The sequence below is a fragment of the Crocuta crocuta genome, unplaced genomic scaffold (assembly GCF_008692635.1).
Source record: "Crocuta crocuta isolate KB4526 unplaced genomic scaffold, BGI_CrCroc_1.0 scaffold160, whole genome shotgun sequence".
Classification (NCBI taxonomy): domain Eukaryota; kingdom Metazoa; phylum Chordata; class Mammalia; order Carnivora; family Hyaenidae; genus Crocuta; species Crocuta crocuta.
This window is the reverse complement of record NW_027527591.1, coordinates 4,796,541-4,815,873: the sequence shown is the minus strand read 5'-3', so window position 1 is coordinate 4,815,873 and position 19,333 is coordinate 4,796,541. Positions and strand designations below refer to the sequence as shown.

Below are 19,333 nucleotides of genomic sequence, written 5' to 3'. Positions count from 1 at the left end.
TTAAAAAAAAAAAAAAAAAAAAAAGCCTTCCTCAAAGAGTACTCACTTTGGAACCCACCCATCCTATTTTAAACCACGCTTACAAGACTATGTCCATGCCTTTAAACATACCTCTCAAGTGGGTTCTCTGATACTATGATCAAGTAAAGTCCTTGGAAATAGATTAAGTGTATAACAGGTACTTTCATCAGTTCTCCTTGAATACCACTAGGCAATTATAAATACAAATCTACATTTTTCCACCCCAGCCAGCAGATCATTGCTGCTCGATTATGTAGTAAAGGGTGTGCAGGACTGAAGAAGCAGGAGGAGATGACATGTGCAAGTAGGTTAAACTGGATATGCACACATGGAAATGAGAACACTCCCATCCTCTCAGATCTTTCCAACGAAATGCTCCAAAACTGCTACTACCATTTAAAATAACTTTCCTCCCTCAGTGTACAAAGGAAACACCAAAGTCTGAAGTTTAAAAAAAAAAAAAAAAAGATACTTTAAAGTCTTGCAAAATGACTGAAGGATCTGAACGGTTTTTAAGTGGGCCTTCTTTCTTTCTTTCCTTATTTTTTAAAAATATTTTATTGTCAAGCTGGTTTCCCTATAACACCCAGTGCTCATCCTCCATGCCCATCCCCCCCTTCCCCTCTGCCCCACCCCCATCAACCCTCAGTTTGTTCTCAGTATTTAAGAGTCTCTCAGGGTTTGCCTCCCTCCCCCTCCTTAACTGTTTTTTTTCCCTTCTCCTCCCCCACAGTCCTCTGTGAAGTTTCTCCTGTTAAGTGGACCTTATTTCTGTGGGCACAACCAGCAGAGGACAACGATGCCAAACAAAAGAACAGAATCAGAACAATTTGAGATGCTCAGGAAGTTGTCACAATTATTCTCGTTAACTGACTCTTCAAAAAATAGATCTATGGAAAGCTTTTAGCATCTAAAAGCTTCTTAGGGAGTGAGTTGTTGATTTAAATGATTAACCAAAGCTTAGCATATTCAGGACTTTGGATTGAACAGAGAAAATATTGGTTTTCATCCTGGTTGCTAACCTGGTCAATCATTAAAAGGATGAGCACTAATAAAAGTTTTAAAAGATGATTTTAACTCTTATATGATCTCTATGTTTTATTAAATTTCAAAGTCCTCCCAACTGTTTGACATAGCACAAGTCAAAGAATTTCATAACAGTCATTGCCTTTCAGATCTTCTGTGTACAATTTTTACTGAGATATAATTCACATACCATAAAATTCACTCTTCCAAAGATGGTTGTGCAACCATAACCACTACATAATTCCAGAACACCTTCATCAGCCTCAAAGGAAACCCCTGGGCCATCACCAGTCAGTCTGTATTCCCTTGCTCTGCCCATGTGCTGACAAGCACTCACCTACTTTCTGTCTGTGGAATAGAATCCTAAATATATCTTGTTTTCTGTCTGGCTTCTTTCAGGATGATGATTTCAAGATTCACCCACGTTATAGCATGTATGCTGTTCCTCTTCACAGCCAAATAATATTCCATTGTATGAATATACAGCATTTTGTTCATCTGTTCACCAGTTGATGAACACTGGGGTACTGCTATTCTTTGGTTTACTCTATTCTATGAATAATGCTGCTCTGAACATCGGTATACAAGTTTTACGTGGACGTAAGTTTTCAATTCTCCTGCATATATTTTAGGAGTGGAACAAACTGCTGGTTCATAGGGTAACTCTGTTTAACTTTTTGAGGGACCATCAAACTGTCTCTAAAAGTGGCCGTACCAGTTCACATTCCCCCCAACAATGTAGAGAGCTCTGGTATCTCTACATATTCTTGCCAACATTTCTTATTGTCCTGTAATATGTTTTTATAGTAAGTTTTCCTTCTCATTCTGAGTAGAAATTGATTATCAGGGCTTGTGAAGAAACTACCCCAATGATGGTAGAATTCAGTACCTAGACCATAATCAACAAAGACACTTTCCCAGTGAGAAAAGAGCAATGCAATGGCCCTTCTGAGTGCTTACCTGCTGCAGATCAGCGAGGGAATACAGGTGGATCTGTTGAAGGAGGTATTCTCTGGGGAAAATTCTGAAAACAAGGACAGAAACACAAATGAACTATGGTGCCTGCCACAAAACACACTCTTCCTGAGAAGTTTCAAAGTCTCATTCAAGATCCCTTTCCTCTGCCTTCTTTCCTTTCCAACACTCCTCCTCTCAACAGTCTCTGAGGAACCTGTAACAACACCCTTTTTCTTTCTAACACAGATAAGATGGAAGTAGACGTTTGGTCTTTGATTTCTTTTCTTTAATTCCTTAATGAGTTTATTTCAGGGCAAAAAGAAGTAATGCTCTGTCTTTTTTAAAATTGAAGTGTAGCTGACATACAATATTCTATTGGTTCCAGGTATTTAACAAAGTGAATAGTTATATACATTATGAAGTGATCATTGTGATGAATCTAACTACCATCTATCACCATACAAAGTTGTTATACTTTATTAAGTACATTTCCAGTACTGTACATTGCATCACTGTGTCTTATTTTATAACTAGAAGTTTGTACCTTTTAATCCCCTTCCCATCTATCATCCTTTACCCCACCCCCACCCCCAACAACTACCATATTATTTCCTGTATCTTCGAGTCTGTTTCTGTTTTGTTTTGTTTGCTTTTTTTAAAGTTTCACATACAAGTGAAATCATATAGCATTGGTCTTTCTCTGTCTTACTTCACTTAGCATTATACTTTCTAGATCCATCCATGTTTTTGCAAATGGGTAAGTTTCCTTCTTTTTTATGGCTAGGTGTATTCCATTGTACGTATATATTACCTTCTCTTAATCCATTAATCTACTGATAGACATTTAGGTGGCTTCCCTATCTTGGCTATTATAAATAATACTGCAATGAATATAAGGGTGCATCTTCTTTTCAAATTCATTTTTTCTGTGAAAAAATGTATACCCAGAAGTAAAACTTGCTGGATTGTATGTTTTAGTTTTAATTTTTAATTTTTTGAGGAACCTCCATACTGTTTTCCATGGTGACTGCAGCAAATTACATTCCTACCAATGGTGCACAAAAGTTCCCTTTTCTCCATATTCTCATCAACATGTGTTATTTCTTTTTTATACTAGCCATTCTGACAGATGTGAGATGATGTCTCATGGTGGTCCTGATTTACATTTCCCTGATGATTAGTGATGTCGAGCATCTTTTCATGCATCTGATGGCCATCTGTATGTCATCTTTGGAGAAATGTCTTCAGATTCTTTGCCTAGTTTTTAATTGATTTGTTTTTATGATATTGAATTGTGAGTTCTTTATATATTTTGGATATTAATCCCTTATCAGTTATGTTATTTGCAGATGTCTTTTCCCATTCAGTAGGTTACCTGTTTGTTGATGGTTTTCTTCACTGTGCAAAAGCTTTTTAGTTTTATGTAGTCCTATTTGATTTTTTTGTTTGTTCATTTGCTTTTGCTTTTGTTGCCCTTGCCTGAGGAGATAGATAGAAAAAAAAAATAATGCTAAGATCAATGTCCAAGAATTGAACCTTGTTTTCTTTTAGGAGTTTCATGATTTCAGGTCTTATATTTAAGTCTTTACTCCATTTTAAGTTTATTTTGTATATGATATAAAAAATCGTCCAGTTATCCCAACACCATTTATTGAGGAGATTGTGTTTTCCGCATTGTATTTCCTGTCTCCTTTGATGAACGTTAATTGAACATATAAGCATGGGTTTATTTCTGGACTTTCTATTCTGTTCCACTAATCAACGTATGTGTTTTTGTGCCACTGTCATCATATTTGGATTATGATAGCTTTGTAGTATAGTTGGAGATCAGGGCTTTGTTCTTCCTTCTGAAGATTGCTTTGGCTGTTCAGGGTCTTTGTCGTTCCATACAAATTTTAGGATTACTTGTTCTAGTTTTGTGAGAAATGGCATACGTGTTTTCATAGGGATTCCACTCAATCTGCAGACTGTAGGTCAGATCTGGATGTATGGACATTTTTAACAATATTATTTCTTCCAATTCATGGTATCACTTTTCATTTGTGTTGGTTTCGATTTCTCTCATCAGTGTTTTACTGTTCTCAGTATACAGGTCTTTCATTTCCTCAATTAAAGTTATTCCTAGGTATTTTATTCTTCTTGATGCAATTGTAAATGAGATTATTTTCCTAATTCCTCTTTTTGATAGTTATTAGTGTATAAATATGCAACAGATTCTGTATATTAATTTTGTTTCCTGCAACAGTTTCATTTATTTTAATAGTTTTTTAGTGGAGTCTTTAGGGTTTTCTCTACATAGTGTCATGTTATTTGCAAGTAGTTATAGTTTCACTTCTTATTTCAAATTTGCATGCCTTTCCTTTCTTTTTCTTGATTGTTACAGCTAGGACTTCCAGTACTATATTGAATAAAAGTGGTAAGATTGAGAGGCACCTGGGTGGCTCAGTTGATTGAGCATCCAACTCTTGATACTGGCTTGAGTCATGGTCTTGCCATTGTGGGATCAAGCCCTGTGTCAGGCTCTGTGCCAGTGTGCAGCCTGCTTGGGATTCTCTCTCTGCCCCTCCCCCCTCAAAAGTAAATACAATAAACAAATTATTTTTAAATTAATTTAGTTAATATAAGTTATTGTCGAGTTGGCTAACATACAGTGTATATAGTGTGCTCTTGGTTTTGGGGGTAGATTCCCATGATTCATTGCTTACATACAACACCCAGTGCTCATACCAACAGGTGCCCTCCTCAATGCCCATCACCCATTTTCCCCTCTACCCCGCCTATCCCCCCCATCAACCCTCAGTTTGTTCTCTGTATTTAAGTGTCTCTTATGGTTTGCCTCCCTCCCTCTCTGTAACTATTTTTTCCCCTTCCCTTCCCCTATGGTATTCTGTTAAGTTTCTCAAATTCCACATTTGAGTGAAAACATGATATCTGTCTTTCTCTGACTGACATTTCACTCAGCATAATACTCTCCAGATCCATCCACATTGCTGCAAATGGGCAAGATTTCATTATTTCTCATTGCTAAGTAGTATTCTGTTCTATATATAAGCGACATCTTCTTTACCCATTCGTCAGTTGATGGGACATTTAGGCTCTTTCCATAATTTGGCTATTGTTGTAAGTGCTGCTATAAACATTGGGGTACCTGTGCCCCTGGGAATGAGCACTCCTGTATTCTTTGGATAAATTCCTAGTCCTGGGTGGTAGGGTAGTTCTATTTTTAATTTTTTGAGGAACCTCCACACTGTTTTCCAGAGGGGCTGCACCAGTTTTCATTCCCACCAACAGTGCAGGAGGGTGCCCGTTTCTCCACATCCTCTCCAGCATCTGTTTCCTAAGTTGTTAATTTTAGCCACTCTGACTGGTTTGAGGTGGTATCTCAGTGTGGTTTTGATTTGTATTTCCCTGATGATGAGTGATGCTGAGCATCTTTTCATGTGTCTGTTGGCCATCTGGATGTCCTCTTTGGAAAGGTGTCTATTCATATCTTCTGCCCATTTCTTCACTGGATTATTTGTTTTTTGGCTGTTGAGTTTGGTAAATTCTCTATAGATTTTGGATACTAGTCCTTTATCTGATATGTCATTTGCAAATATCTTTTGCCATTCCATCAGTTGCCTTTTGGTTTTGTCGACTGTTTCCTTTGCAGTGCAGAAGATTTTTATCTTGATGAGGGTCACAATAGTTCATTTTTGCTTTTATTTCCCTTGACTTTGGAGATGTGTCAAGCAAGAAATTACTACAGCTGAGGTCAAGGAGGTTGTTGCCTTTTTTCTCCTCTAGGATTTGATGGTTTCCTGTCTCACATTTAGGTTTTTCATTCATTTTGAGTTTATTTTTGTGTACGGTGCTAGAAAGTGTCCACTTTCATTCTTTTGCATGCTGCTGTCTGTTCTCCCAGCACCACTTACTAAAGAGACTAGCTTTTTCCCATTGGATACTCTTTCCTGCTTTGTCAACGATTAGATGACCATATATTTGTGGGTCAAATTCTGGGTTCTCTATTCTATTCCATTGGTGTATGTGTCTGTTTTTGTGCCAATTCCATACTGTCTTGATGATTACAGCTTTGTAGCAGAGGCTAAAGTCTGGGATTGTGATGCCTCCCACTTTGGTTTTCTTTTTTAGTGTTAACTTTGGCTATTTGGGGTCTCTTGTGGTTCCATACAAATTTTAGGATTGTCTGTTCTACCTCTGAGAAGAATGCCTGTGCAATTTTGATTGGGATTGCATTGAATGTGTAAATTGCTTTGAGTAGTATTGACATTTTAACAATATTTTTTCTCCCAATCCATGAGCATGAAATGTTTTTCCATTTCTTTGGGTCTTCTTCGATTTCCTTCATAAGTTTTCTATAGTTTTCAGCATACGGATTTTTATACCTTTGGTTAGGTTTATTTCTAGGTATTTTATGGTTCTTGGTGCACTTACAAATGGGATCAATTTCTTGATTTCTCTTCCTGTTGCTTCATTAGACAGTAGAGACGATGGACAGGCTGCAGGCAGAGATAGTCCTGACAGGTATTTGAGAGGTTACTTATTGAGGTTACCTATTTAGGATAACCACAGGAGGATAGTGAAGGGGGGGATAGGTAATACAAGAGACCTTTTGGATGAAGAATTGACAATGTTTAGAATCTGTGAAAGAGGAGAAAGGAACCAAAGGTGACTGAAATCTATAGCTTCGGTGATAGGATGGTGAGGTCACTGGCCTACAGAGGGCAGGCTGTCAGGGCAGGGGATAGAGAACTAAGTTACATGTGCTGAATACAGAGTGCTTGTAGCAGAGCCAGCAAGTATGGCCTTTGGAAATATGGGACGAAGAGATGTGGAATACCGTGGGGCTCTTCTGACATCAGCCCAGAGGTGACAGTTAAAGCTGTGGGAAGGGATGGGATGGACCTAGGAAGGAACTGAATAGGAAGGGGGCTAAGCAGGCAAAGGGGTTGTTTGTTATTTGTTTACCTTACACTGCCTCGAATTATCTAAAGTACACTTCGGTATTCTGAAGTTTTTCTCCTGCTTGAAAAATTGTTTTGAAAATAACCAGCATGTTTACACGTACTTGAGTTTCTAACATTTCCTCTATTCGTGAAATGTTTGTAGCCTCATGCTCTTTACCTGGCGACCCCTCCCCTGATGTTAACATCGTACACAACCGCAGTGCACTGACCAGACCTGAGAAAGGAAGTATTATGTAAATTATGGACTTTATTCAGATTTCACCAATTGTCTCATTAATGTCCTTTCTTCCATTAAAAGATCAAATCTGAACACAACATTGCATTTATAGTTTTAAATTTATATATATATATATATAATTTAAGCACGTGCAAGAACTCTTGAGACCTAAACATATATGCAGAATAGGAAACCTAGGGCTCAGTCTTAGAGTGGGGCAGCTAGCCTAGTGACCTATGATACTCTAATATGGGGACATGGGGTGTTTGAGCATAGCTCAATAGGAGGAATAATCTTTCAACAGCAAATGCTTAATAATGAAATCCCTTAAATAAAGTAAAATGAAAGCAATGTGGCAGAAGGGCTAAGAAATGGAGACAGAGTGAATCAAGCAGGTAGGCTGGCAAGTCATTTCAAGATTAGCTTCTGTCTCTTCCATTGGTCTGAACAAACGTTGTCAGTCAGAAACTGTGAGAGAAGGAAAGCGACTGAAATGGACTGTAGCAGAACAAACACAGCGCAGGGTCATCTCAGTGATTTGCCACTTAGTCCTTCCTGCTCTAAAATCCTAAAACTTCTAGGACAGAGTACACAGGATATAAGAAATAATTATAAACTTACAAATCAAATCATACTCGTTGACTCTTCCTAGAGTACTACAGCCAGTCAGTCCGTTAACCAGCTAACACTTACTGAGTGCATAAAATAAGCCAGGTATTGTGCTAAGTGTTGGAGATAAATGTGTCCATGAGGACAGTTGATGGGCAACAATTTCCAGATTCTCCTTATTGGGCTGGGTCCTTCTTGCTCCCAAACACTGTTCATTAACTACTACTCGTCTCACAATAACTAACCAACGTTGAGCACGGTCATCTAACATTATTTACACTGCTAAAGGGATCTTTGTATTTAATGTTTCTGTGTGTGAATACATTTCACGTTTGCTTTCTCCTCCCGCCCCCAAAACACCTCCTCTACTGTCTCCTCTCCACCACCTGTCAGTGGTAATGTTTCCACGACTATAATTTATACACGGCCGGTCAGAACAGACACAAAGAACTAGAGGATGCAATCTATGCAGGAAAGATAAAGGAACTGAGCTGAGTGTGTCTGGAGAAGATGTGTTCAGGAGATAGGGTGGCGGCCATAAAATATACAGGCTTTTAAGACTGGATAATGCCAATCAGCTTTTTTTTTTCCCTCAGGATGGAAATTGTAGCACAAAAGCACTGAAGTCAAATATGACCATAAATTTCCTGAGAGGGAAGACTGACAGGTATTAACATGTATCTCTCTAGTGATGCTTTTTAATGTAAATTTTAAAAAAGGAAAAAAGCCTTTGCAGCTATTTAAAAGTAGGGACACACTCTGGTGCTTAGAGAAGGTAAGGGTCTCGAAGGCAGGGCCAGATGACTTAAGGCTTAACTTCCGGCTGTCAGTCTGTCCCTCTTGCCCACTGCCTGCCATCTTCACGGCGGGTTGAGTTTGCAAGACATCTCTGAACATCTCCTTTAGGCAGACCATCCGTAGGGGAAGCACAGAGTAAATAATTACATAAAAGCCAAGCCCAGGAAAGCACCTGCCACGTCCTATCGCGGTGACGCCAGGGGCTTGTCCCTGCTCTGGTTGACGTGGGCAAGGTGTCTCAATCGACCAAGAGCAGGGTCTCCCAGGGGCCAGTTCCCCTTACACTGTGAGTAGCAAAAGGGGCTGCGGGGGGTCTGTTGGCCCAGTGTGTGCTCAGGTAGCATTAAACTGCCTCAGGCAGAGCTGCCTAGGGATGTAGAGAAAAGTTCACAGTCACTTCAGGGACCGCTGGGGGAGCGATTCATGTCTAGGAGGCAAAACCGGCCACCCCGTTAAGATAGTCATGTCAGCATTCATTTTGCTATTAATGTATTCAATAAAGAATGGATGATTACTTGCATTTGGTCAGAAAGCACTACTTGTGATCATCATACCTCCTCCCAATGAATTTAATGCAAATGAAATTCAACCTTACGACCTCTGACTTGTCACTGTGGTAAAAACCTAGAATCACATATTTCAATGCAAAGAGTAGATGCGGGTACATAACACGTGACAGGCATTGTGCTAGGCCCTGGAGCTTTGGAGAAAACATGGCTTTTTAATACTAAAGCATATGCGGACAAGTGGGGTAAACAGGCAAGTAAGCAAATGGCTCCAGTCCGTAAGGCAGAGTACTGAGATCGGTAGACATACGTGCAGGGGTGAGGGAAGCCTGTGGAGTACCTGCTCGGGAGAGGCCTCTGAGAACTGCCCAGAGATAATCCGAAGACCTGGAAGGAGGGATGCTCTAGGAGGAGGGAGCAGCGTCAGCGACAACACAGAGGCCAGTGTGAGTGCGGTGCCCTCAGGAGACCGGCTCCTGCGCCATCTGGGAGGAAGGAGCTCTGCACGCACGGACCGGACCGGACGGGAGGACGAAACTGCAGGCTAGCAGCTTAGAAAGGACAGAGCCAGAAACGAGAGGTCTCGAACACCTTGCTAAGCATCTACCTCAAAAGAGATGGGGCTGCCAGAGAAGTGTAGGAGGACAGCACGGTTAGATCTGTGACTTTAAAAGAACCCCAGCAGCAGAAGGGCAAGGGGGAAGAGACAGAGGGATGGGCAGTTTTTTTGGTAAGTTCGGTGAGAAGTGATGGGGGCCTGAACAGAACTTAAATGGTTACCCTGGGATGGTAGATGGGGGGCCTGCCACAGGATAGATTTCTGTAGCAGCACCCACAGGTCCTGCTGACTGACGGAAGTGAAGGCCAGGAAGGAGCCTGGGATTGTTGGGTTTTCCGGCTAAGTCCGTTTACTGGTGTAGGGAACACGGAAGGGAGTTGTCTTAGTGCATCAGGTCACTGAGATGGGGCAGAGGACTGGAACTGTTTGTAGCACGTCCAGGAAAAGTCCCCCATGAGTGCAGGCAGGAGATTTGTGTGCCCTAAGCCTACAGGTGTTAGGTGAAGCCACGAGTGCTAGCCCAGGACAGCGCATATTAGAAACACAGAAAAGGCTGGATCCTGGCAGAATCCAGGGAGTGGATGCAGGAAGAGGACTGGGAAGGAGCAGCTGACGGGAGGGAGAGAAGGCAGAAGAGCCAGCGGCGGCAAAGCCAAGAAAGGAGAGAATTTCAAGAAGGAAATGGAGGGTCAGTGGCATCCAAGGCAGTGGAGAGGTCAATTAATATGAGTAAGACTGTCACAAAGCCTGAGAAGTTTCTGCTGGATTTGGCAAATGGGAATCATTAGCAACCTCGAACAGAATGATTTCAGGGGAGGAAGAGGGAAGCCAGATTGCAGAGGGGTGAGGGACTATGGATTACTCTTTAGAGAAGCAACCCTTAAAAAGAGACACTGAGGGGCGCTTGGGTGGCTTAGTCGGTTAAGCGTCCGACTTTCGCTTAGGTCATGATCTCGCGGTTCGTGGGTTCGAGCCCCGCGTCGGGCTCTGTGCTGACTGCCGGCTCAGAGCCTGGAGCCTGTTTCAGTCTGTGACTCCCTCTCTCTCTGACCCTCCCCTGCTCACGCTGTCTCTCTCTCTCTCCTAGAAATAAATAAAATATTTAAAAAAAAAAAAAGAGACATTGAGCCATGGCTAAGAGAGGGGGTAGGACTAAGAAGGGATCTTTTATTTTTTTGGATAAGAAAATGTATTATTTCAGTTAAAAAAAAACTTTTCAATTATTGTTAATATACAATATTAGTTGCAGGTATACAACAAACTGAGTCAACATTACAAAAACTACAAAATAAGCACTTATAAAAAATCTAGTTACCATCTGTCACCATACATTGTCCTTAAAATTTTGATTCCCTATACTTTACATCTCTGTGACTTATTTACAACTGGAAACTTGTACCTCTTAATCCTCTTCACCTATTTCACCTTTCCACCCTCTCTCTAGCAACCATCAATTTATTTGTTTCCATTTTTTGTTTATTCATTTGCTTTATATTTTAGATTCTATGTATAAGGGAAACCATGGTACTTGTCTTTCTCTGACTTATTTCACTTAGCATAATACCCTCTACATCCATCCACGTTGTCACAAATGGAAAGATTTCTTCTTCTTCCTCTTTTTTTTTTTTTTAAATGTTTTATTTATTTCTAGGAGAGAGAGAGACCGCGTGAGCAGGGGAGGGTCAGAGAGAGAGGGAGTGAGAGACTCCGAAACAGGCTCCAGGCTCTGAGCTGGCAGTCAGCACAGAGCCCGATGCGGGGCTCGAACCCACGAACCGTGAGATCATGACCTAAGCGAAAGTCGGACGCTTAACCGACTAAGCCACTCAGGCACCCCCTTCCTCTTCTTCTTTAAGTAGGCTTCATGCCCAGCACAGAACCCGCCACAGGGCTTAAACTCATGAACCTGAGAGCAAGACCTGCGCTGAGATGCTTACCAGCCAAGCCACCCAGGTGCCCCCAAGATTTCATTTTTGAACTCAGATTATGGCTAATATTCCATTGTGTGTATGTACACCACAATTTCTTTATCCATTCATCCACCAATAGACACTTAAATTGTTTCCATATCTTGGCTACTATAAACAATGCTGTAATAAACAGAGGTACATACATCTTTTTGTACTTTCATTTTCTTCAGATAGATCCCCAGAAATGGAATTGCTGGATCATCTGATTTTAGTTCTATTTTGAATTTTTGGAGGAACCTTTATACTGTTTTCCATAGTGGTTGCACCAAGTATATTCCCACCAATAGTGCATAAGGGATCCCGTTTTTCTATATCTTTGCTAACATTTTTTATTTCTTGTATTGATACTAGCCATTCTGAAAGGTATGGTATCTTCCTGTAATTTGCATTTCCCTGATGATTAGTGATGTTGTGCATCTTTTCATGTGTCTGTTGGCTATCTGTATGTCTTCTTTTAAAAAAATATATATATATTTTAGGTACTTTGTCCATTTTTTTCATCAGTTTAATACTAATGAGTTCTTTATATATTTTGGATATTAATCCCTTATTTGCAAATATCTTCTCCCATTCAGTAGGTTACCTTCCCATTTTATTAATAGCTTCCTTTGTTGGGCAAAAGCTTTTTAGTTTGATATTGCCCCAATTGTTTGTTTTTGCTTTTGTTTTTCTTGCCTGAGGAAACAGATCCAAAAAAATAGCTAAGACTGATGTCCAAAGTTGACTGCCTATGTCTTCACCTAGAAGTTTTATGGTTTCAGGTCTTAAAGTCTTTAATTCATTTTGTTTTTTGTATATGGTATAAGAAGGTGGTCCAATTTTCTCAGCACAGTTTATTGAGACTGTCTTTTCCCCATTGTATATTCTTACCTTCTCTGTTGTAGACTAGTTGACCATATGAGTGTGTTTATTTCTGGACTATTCCGTTTTATTGATCTGTTTTTGTGCCAATACCATCCAGTTTTGATGATTATACCTTTGTAATGTAGTTTGAAATTAGGAGGCACGATACTTCAAGATTGTTTTTGCTATTCTAAGTCTTTTGTGATTCCATACAAATTTTAGGTTTACTTGTTCTAGTTCTGTGAAAAATGCCACTGGTATTGTGATAGGGGTTGCACTGAATCTGTAGATTGCTTTCAGTAGTAAGAACATTTTAACAATATTCTTTCAAACCATGAGCTTGGTATCTTCTATTTATTTGTGTCATCCTCCATTTTTTTTTTTTTTCATTAGAGTATTTCACCTTCTTGGTTAAATTTATTTAATTTATTCCTATGTATTTTATTCTTAATACACTTGCAAATAGTATTGTTTTCCTAATATCTCTCTCTGATTTGTTAGTGTATAATAATTGCAACAGATTTCCATACATTAATTTTGTATCCTGCAACTGTACTGAATTCATTTATTAGCTCTAACAGTTTTGTAGTTGAGTATTTAAGGTCTTCTAGATATAGGTATCATGCCTTCTACAAATAGCACAGTTTTATTTCCTCTTTTCCAATTTGGATGTTTTATTTTTTGTCTTGTGGGACTGCTCTAACTAAAACTGCTAATGTTAAATAAAAGTGGTGAGAGTGGGCATCTTTGTCTTGTGCCTGATTTTAGAGGTAAAGCTTTTCATCACTGAGTATGATGTTAGCCCTGGGTCTGTCATATAAGACCCTTATTATGTCGAGGTATGTTTCCTCTATACCCACCTTAAGAGTTTTTATCATAAATGGATGAATTCTGTCCAGTGCTTTTTCTACATCTATTGAGTTGACCCTATGATTTTTACCCTCCTTTTTTGTTAATGTGGTCCATCAGGTTGATCTTGTGGATATTAAACCATTTCTGTATCCCAGGAATAAATCCCAGCTGACTGTGGTATATGATCCTTTTCATGTATAGTTGGCTTTGATTTGCTAATATTTCACTGAAGTTCTTTTGCATCTATATTTATCAAAGCGACTGATCTGAATTTCCTTTTTTTTCTTTTTCTTTTTTTTTTGGTAATGTTTTTGTCTGGTTTTGGTGTCAGGGTAATGCTGGCATTATAGAATGAATTTGGAAGCATTTCTTCTTCTGAAATTTTTTGGAAGACTTTAAAAAGAATAGGTATTAACTCTTTTAAATACCTGATAGAATTCACCTGTGAAGCCATCTGGTCCTGGACTTATGTTTGCTGAGGAGAACAGAAAGTCTGTTCAGATTTTCTATTTCTTCCTGATTCAGTCTTGAAAGATTATATGTTTCTAGGAATTTACCTATTTCTTCTAGCTATCCAATTTATTGCTCATAGTCTTTTAAATCCTTTGTATTTTTCTAGTGTTGGTTGTGACTTCTCTCATTTCTGATTTTACTTATTTGAGCCCTCTTTTATTCTTGAGGAGTCTGGCTAAAAGTTTATCAATTTTGTTTATCTTTTCAGAGAACCAGCTCTTAGTTTCATTAATCTTTTCTACTGTTAGTCTCTATTTCATTTATTTCTGCTATGATCTTTATTATTTCCTTCCTTCTACCATCGTTGGGTTTTGTCTGTCTTTTTTCAGTTCCTTTAGGTGCAAGGTTAGACTGTTAGAGATTTTAGTTTTGTGAGGTAGGCTTGTATTTCCTCTTAAAACTGTTTTTGCTGGAGCCCATCGATTTTGGAATATTGTTTCCATTTTCATTTGCTTGAAGGTGTCTTCTAAATTTCCTCTTTGATTTCTTCATTGACCCATTGATTATTTAGTAGCATGTTGTTTAGTCTCCAAGTATGTGTATTTTTTCTAGTTTTTTTTCCTTATAATTGGTTTCTACTTTCATACTGTTGTGGTTGGAAAAGATGCTTGATATAATTTCAACCTTCTTAAATTTATTGAGACTTGTTTTGTAGACTAACATGTGATCTTGGAGAATGTTCCATGTGCATTTGAAAAGAATATGCATTCTACGGTTTGGGGATGGAATGTTCTGTATTTATCTATTAAGTCCATCTGGTCTAATGTGTCATTCAAGGCCACTGTTTCTTTCTTTCCTTTTCTTTTAAGTTCATTAATTTTGAGAGAGAAAGAGAAAGACAGGGACAGAGACAGACAGACGAAGGAAGAGGGGCACAGACAGAATCTCGAGCAGGCTCCACCAGTGTCAACAACGCAGAGCCTGACATAAGACTCAGACTTCCGAGTTGTGACCTGAGCCGAAATCAAGAGCGTGATGCTTAAGTGACCCAGCTGCCAGTTTCAGCCGGCCCCCTTGTCTATTTACATTTAAAGTAGTTACTAATCGGTATGGACTTACTGCCATTTTGATAATTGTTTTCTGGTTGTTTTTATAGTTCTTCTCTGTTCTTCCTTCTCTTGCTCTCTCCCCTTATGATTTAATGACTTTCTTTACTGTTACGTTTGGATTCTTGTATCTTTATTTTTTGTGTATCTATTACAGGTGTTTGGTTTGTGGTAACCATGAGTTTCATATATTACACCCTATGTATATGGCAGTCTATTTTAGGCTGACTGTCGCTTAAAGTTTGAACACATTATAAAAGAACACACTACATTCTTAGCCACACCCCCCCATGTTTCATATATCTGATCTATTTTGCATCTTTTTTAAAAATTAAAAAAATTTTTTTTTAATGTCTTTTTTATTTTGAGAGACAGAGAACGAGTGGGGTAGGGGCAGAGAGAGAGAGAGAGAGGGAGACACAGAATCCAAAGCAGGCTCCAGGCTCTGAGCTATCAGCACAGAGCCTGATGCGGGGCTTGAACCCATGGACTGTGAGATCATGACCTGAGCTGAAGCCGGGTGCCCAACTGCCTAAGCCACCCAGGCGCCCCTATTTTGCATCTTTTTTAAAAAACGTTTATTTATTTTGTGACAGAGAGCTAGCAAGTGCATGAGCAAGTGGGGGAGGGGCAGAGAGAGAGAGAATCCCAAGCAAGTTCTGCACTATCAGCATAGGCCTGACACAGAGCTTCATCCCATGAACTATGAGATCATAACCTGTTCTATAGTCAAAAGTCAGACACTCAACCATCTGAGCCATCTAGGTTAGAAAGGTTTCAGCTCTTACTTCTTCAAATAAGTTTTATCCCTCAAAAAGATTATTTTCTTAAAGTTGGGAGAGACTTGGGCATACTAATATGCTAAAATGAAGATGCTAGTAAAGGAGGAAACTATAGATACAAAAGTAGGGATAATTGACAGAGCCTGGCCCTGGAATGGCCTAGAGAAGATGGGCTGTGGATGCAGCTGGAAGCTCTTTCAAATACATATATTTGCACACACATGCACAAACACCTCTCCTGTATTTTCTTAAGCGAAATGCTTCAAGTTTCTATTAAAATGTTACATAAAAGGTAGTTACTAATTTTTCCAATATTCTCTCAAAAAGTCAACATATTGGGAACCAAAGGCTAGAAACTAACTGAAAGTAATCGAAATTTGCAGTCCTCTGGAAACAGGAGCTTTGCTACAGAAGGGTGCTTGCAGCCTTTTGCTTTCCTATGAGGTGGCTGTATTTAGGGTTTTCTGTGATGAAGTGACCTTACTGCACTGCAGGGCTATTAATCATCAGACCTGACAGCATTTCTCCAGCAAGCCAACCACGAGAGCAGCCCAGCTCACGCCAATGCAAGTTCATCTGGTCAGTCCTGACATCAGAGCCAAAGGACAAATGTGTTAGAAAGAGAGTCAACTCTACACTCCACTCATCCATCAAGGGAAACCACATTACTGGCAGGTAGCACTATCAAGTTCTCAGATACCAAAGAACAATGAAGAAACCTGCTAAAGAATCATGGAAATCAAGTAGCACAATCATTTCGAATGCAAAAGTTTTCTACTTTACCACCTTTAGAATTGCCTGACACACCAAGAAGGAAACCTAGGCTCATTTATAGATTGCTCTAATGAGAACGGTGGGAAAGATAAAAATGAAAAATGAAAAAAGGTCATATATGATTCAGAGTATATTATGCAGCTGGTACTCGGGGTTAAAAATGCAGAGAGAATTGCCCATGAAATCAAAGGCAGTAGTCTTTACAAAAAAGGTAAGGGTCAGGGCACCTGGGTGGCTCAGTTGGTTGGGCGTCTGACTCTTAATTTCAGCTCAGGTCATGATCCCAGGGTTGTGGGATTAAGCCCCAAGTCAGGCTCAGCACTGAGCTGAAGCCTGCTTAAGATTCTCTCTCTGCCCCTCACCCCCACTCACACACACTCTCTCTCTCTCTCTCAAATAATAATAATAAAAGTAGGGGTCCTCATTCCATTTTGTAATGGCCACTGAGTCAAATAAATCAAGATTCATTTAACACAATTAATTTCTGAGGACTTCAATTCAGTCCCCACCACGCTCTGATACTAATGAGAGAAGAGGCACTAGGTCAAATTCTGAAGTAAGCAGACCCTTTGCAGAATTTTGACAGATTTAATATCACTATTTCCCTGAAGCTCAGTTTTTGGAGGTGCACAACTGGTGTTTAAAAGCCCAATGATTAAAATGAGAAAAAAAGTTTATAATGGAAATGTTAGCACACGTAAGAGGTTTTGAAGAAAAGGCCCATGCAAGTGTGCACGTGCGCGCACACACGCACACACAGACAAAACTTCCGATTTTGGTCTGAACAAAGAATATGGATAGAAGTACATAAAGAATAATTTAAAAGCAAACTATTCACGTAGTAATGCTGTGTTTCCTAGGAACGTGGGCTCCGGGGTAGGTAACCTTCGCTGGGCTGAGAGGGCCGCAGTAACACCCACGCTGAAATGAGCGAGCAGCACTGTGAAGCGTAAGCAGGGAGATGCAATTTGGTGTCCTTGATATGAGCTGCAAACTCCGAAATCGTTACATTAGGCTAGATGTGGACGGGAATCCTATGTCTAGCCATACTCCCAGCTAATGGAAAAACAATTTTAAATCAAAGGCAGACATTTCGATAGCAACCCATGTGGAAGAAACAAGCTTCCATCATTTCTCTAGATACCTCATTTTGCTAATCTCATTGGCTGAAAAAGTAGCAAGATTGCATCAGATATGATGTCTTGGCAGATAGTTATGGGAAATAAGGGTCTCTTTTACCTGCTCATTCAGAAACTGTGCTTATGTTCCTTAGTAACCATCGAAAGCCTGGAGTAGAAACACTGGGGAACTAATTTTCGTTGATGATTCCGGGGTCTGATAGTAAAAGTGACAGGTTGCATCACATTCTTATAGTATTTTTTAGCAGTTCCAAGAACATAATGTTTCTCTAACTACACTGAGTTTTATTTTTTTGCCGTCCCTTCCAAAATGATTTTAGGTAATTTCTGTATATTTCATTTCCTCTCAGAATAAGGTAAAATCACTTTTTAACTTTCTGAAGGATTTCAGTAAATAAAAAGCTATGTGTACATTATAGTAAAATTAATATATCACTTGCCATAATTCCTTCTTCACAGTTTATTTATTTTTTAAATGCTTTATTTCTGAGAGGGAGACAGACAGACAGCATGAGCAAGGGAGGGTCAGAGAAGAGAGGGAGATACAGAATCTGGAAGGCAGCTATGCTCACCACTATACCACCAACGCCCGCTGCTGGAGATACAGAATCTGAAACAGGCTCCAGGCTCTGAGCTGGCTGTGAGCACAGAGCCGGATGCGGGGCTCGAACTCATGAACTGTGAGATCATGACCTGAGCTGAAGTTGGATGCTTAACTGACTGAGCCACCCAGGCGCCCCATCTTCACAGTTTATTAATCTGTTTAGTTTTGAATGACACTGTCTTTTGCAATATGTGGCTCCCTTTTAGAGTGTTGATATTGGTACATGATTTGCTAAACAAGATCTTTGAAGAAAATGACAGAAGGGGGAGGAGTTATCAGGAGACCCAGAGGTTAGAGAACTTAAAAACCTTAGAAGTTCTAGAAGTCCTCCAAGGGAAAAGGATTCTTAAAGTAGAATGAGAACAGTTGCTTTCAAAAACATCCTGTGTTTTGGTAGTTTCAAAATTCTGATAGATTCGTAATCTGTTGAGACTAAAGCCTCAGCTGCAGGCTAATGATACTTAAAAATAAAGTCACAAAATCTGGCTAATATTAAATCTTACAAAGAGCAAACTATTCATTTACTGAACTTCAGTGTTATCAGTACATTTAGAGTCCTACTAATGCTTATTCTTCTAAAATTCAACATTAACTAGACCTTGTTGGCTAATAATTGTACAATTAGATCTCAGGTTTTGGTTATAATAGTCTTCAGATGTAGGTCAGAGACACAGCAAGTTATGTCTTTACGGATTGTGTTTTAAGAACTAGGCTGCCTTAAGAGGTATGTCTTAAAAACTAGCCTCCTAAATTAGGCATATTCAATTCCCAACAACATGTAACCTTTTCTCTTTGCAACAGATAACCCCTAGACCTACTCTGATTTTGGGGGGAAGTGTGTGTGGGAAGAGGTACTGCTATGAAATGATCTCTCAGCGTATTAGTACATGCAAACTTTTGGGAACACTAAATAATATTCTCCCTCACTTTTTCCAAGATCAATGGTATGTAGGTATGCTCACACATCAAAGCACCATTTCTGTTTAGTGAATCATGCTTAAGATACATATTTATTGGCATAAAAAGGTGCTCACAGTATACCAGGTGCAATGATTGGGTTATAAGTAGTATGTACAGTATGAAACCATTTTAATGGGGGGAAAAAAAAGTCTGCAGAGGAAAAAGTCTGGCAAGATTGGTATCAAAGTGG

At 39.4% G+C, this 19,333-nt stretch overlaps 1 protein-coding gene across 8 annotated transcripts in view; it reads right to left on the bottom strand.

Annotated features, from left to right (window-relative positions):
• The window catches only part of PLEKHM3 (pleckstrin homology domain containing M3), a 191,100-nt gene that overhangs the window by 76,503 nt on the left and 95,264 nt on the right, over positions 1 to 19,333 (bottom strand). For all 8 annotated transcript variants that reach the window (XM_077771140.1, XM_077771164.1, XM_077771160.1 and 5 more), the window contains exon 6: positions 2,008 to 2,071. In XM_077771140.1, the coding sequence (XP_077627266.1) occupies positions 2,008 to 2,071 (64 nt within the window). The remainder of the gene's footprint in view (positions 1 to 2,007; positions 2,072 to 19,333) is intronic.